Source organism: Octodon degus, unplaced genomic scaffold, assembly GCF_000260255.1.
Source record: "Octodon degus isolate 3935 unplaced genomic scaffold, OctDeg1.0 scaffold00034, whole genome shotgun sequence".
Classification (NCBI taxonomy): domain Eukaryota; kingdom Metazoa; phylum Chordata; class Mammalia; order Rodentia; family Octodontidae; genus Octodon; species Octodon degus.
The window spans coordinates 18,071,836-18,074,466 of NW_004524610.1; the positions used below are offsets into that span (position 1 = coordinate 18,071,836).

The 2,631-nt window shown below is 42.2% G+C and overlaps 1 protein-coding gene across 1 annotated transcript in view; it reads left to right on the forward strand.

Annotated features, from left to right (window-relative positions):
* Positions 1-996, forward strand: part of Mansc4 (MANSC domain containing 4) — a 9,799-nt gene extending 8,803 nt beyond the window's left edge. Inside the window, exon 3 of the mRNA XM_004630329.2 lies at positions 368-996. Coding sequence (XP_004630386.1) covers positions 368-993 — 626 coding nt within the window. The 3' untranslated portion in view covers positions 994-996. The remainder of the gene's footprint in view (positions 1-367) is intronic.
* The last annotated feature ends 1,635 nt before the right edge of the window (positions 997-2,631 follow it).

A 2,631-nucleotide genomic window follows, 5' to 3' on the forward strand; every position in this document is an offset into this window, starting at 1 on the left:
TCACAGCAGAAAGTATCCTAAGAATATAAATTTAAATGTAGCCACTACACATCTCTCTCTCCCTTCCTCTCTTTTTCTTTTCTCCCAATTTCTTTTTCTTTCTTTTTTCTTTCTTTCTTTCTCTCTTTCTTTCTCTCTTTCTTTCTTTCTTGCAATTACTTTCTTTCTAGTTTCACTATGTTCCTAAGTCTTTCAGAAATTTACAATGGTCTAGTACAATTTAGTCTAGTAACTCATAATGGCAAAATAATATTTCTCCAATGGCAAAATATTTCTCCAATGGCAAAATAATATTTCTCCAAAATGTACCTGAGGTTTTCCCTTTGAAATTAAAGATAAAATTAATGCTATCTTATTTGTCTTTCAGGTATAGATCCAGATTTGTTGGTTTTTGGACAATCACCTCCTATATATCCAAGTTCCCATTCTTCATCTGATAGGTGGGACAGACTAAGGATTCTAAAAGCTATGAATTTATATGATATGCAACAAGATACCAAAATAAACCATGTTCTGCCCTCAATAGAAGCTCTATCATCAACTACACCTCAAGATTTGGTTGTACACAGAAATAATACCAGTTCTCTCAGGGAATTGACCACGGATTTGGGGGCAAGTTTCATTTACCTGAATGACTCCATTACCACCAAGGCCAATATGGTTTTGCCAAATGCTAACTTCATCAACACTCTGCTTAACAAGACTATCTCTCCCTTTTTTGTGCCTATAGACACAAAACTTCCTCATATGCAGGTTCCACTCCAACTTAATAGAAGCAAAGAATTACTGAACAAAACCAAGGAGTACAACAGCAGAAACTACACATCTGAAAATGATGAGTCATCTGATGGAGCATCTGGGACTACCAAGATCTGGCTGGCTTCTGTGGCCTTATGTACCTCTGTCATATTTCTTTTCTGTTGTATTCTTTGTTGTTCAAAGCAAGCAGGCCAATATAAATTAAGACAGAAAACCAGAACCCAGACAGAGTAAAAATAAAATGTAATATTTTGAAGGAGAACTCTTAAAAACTGTAGTGTGGTTATAAGTTTTCAAGGGTTTCGTTTTCAGTTTTCTGTAAGACAAAGGCAGTTTAGTTTAAAAATATAATTACACAGGATATTTGTGCTTACCAATCTTACAGAAGCCAATGCTTAACATAACTGTTTTCTCAGTTAATTCTATTGTTATTGTGTTCCCTTTGCCAAGGTTCCAAAAGTCTGAGTCTGTATTGAGCATCATGTGAGTTGCAATTGAGCTGTGTTAACTAACTGTATCCTTACAGCTCTGTGGGTTAGATGGACTATAAACAACTAAGTTAGATAGAAATATTATATATGGCAAAGAGAGTGAGGCTCAAATGATTCAGTGCAGAAAATAACATATTACAATTGTGGATGGAGGTGCTTTTCTTGAAGGTCAGATCTCAAGACAAAGATGGGATGACTACAACTACATACTTACCTGAGGGATAAACAATAATAATAGATATTTTAAATAGCCATCAGTCACCTGAATGGGAGACCAAGACTTATTTGATCCATCTCTTCCAGAAAATGTTCTTGTTCTTTCCCTGTACACTTTCTTTATTACTATTATTATTATTATTATTATTATTATTATTTTGCCATTTAACTTGTTTTAATGTTTCTTCACAAATGGTGAAAACTAAGTACAGACAAAGAATAATCATAATATTGTGGCCAACATTACAAATATGGAATTACAAATTTAAAACATTTTCTGGTTTAAAAAATAAATCTGGTAGCCAATGCAACTCTGTGGGGTCTCTGCATCTAGTAGGGCTGGTCTCTGCACTCCTGACGGTGCTCACTTTTATCCATTTTTCCAGGTCCTCCAAGTCCACCTCTTCTTCTTCCCATTATTCCATCATGGGAGATTGTGGAGGAGACAGAGGAGGATTCCCTTCAAGAGGCCCCTGGGGGACCTCTCTCACACCAACCACCCAGTAGGACTTTCTGCCGCTTTTGGGAACCCCCAGACCCAGTCCTAGCCCAGGTTCGGTGAGTGTGTGGGAGAGCTTCCCGCTACCCTGCACCAGCGGGACCAACTCCAGGTCCCAGCCCCGGCGAAGCATGGGTGAGACCATCTTCCACCCCCTTGGGATACCCCCCCACCACTCTGCAGCACCTCCTCCACCCCTCCCGCCGAATAGGAATTTCTGTCACATTCTGGGAACCCCCAGACCCAGTCCTAGCCCAGGTCCGGTGAGTGTGTGGGAGAGCTCCCTGCTACCCTGCGCCGGTCCCAGGTCCCAGCCCAGGCACAGCGTGGGTGAAACCCTCTTCCACCCCCTTGGGACTCCCCCCACCACTCCGCAGCACCTCCCCCACCCCGCCCAATGAGTAGGAATTTCTGCCACATTCTGGAAAACCCAGACCCAGTCCGAGCCCAGACCCAGTGAGTGTGTGGGAGAGCTGCCTCTCCCTGCTACTCCACCTTGTCCCCTCCAGGCTCAGCTCAGGCCAGGCATACAGGCCTGGGATGTAACCCTGCAGCTGCAATCCCTACAGAGTCAGTACAAGACAGAACCACCCAGCTAGTCCAGGAGCAGAACATCTTGCCACAGGGGCACAACAGGTTCACCCTCAAGGGTAGCAGCAGGAAGGA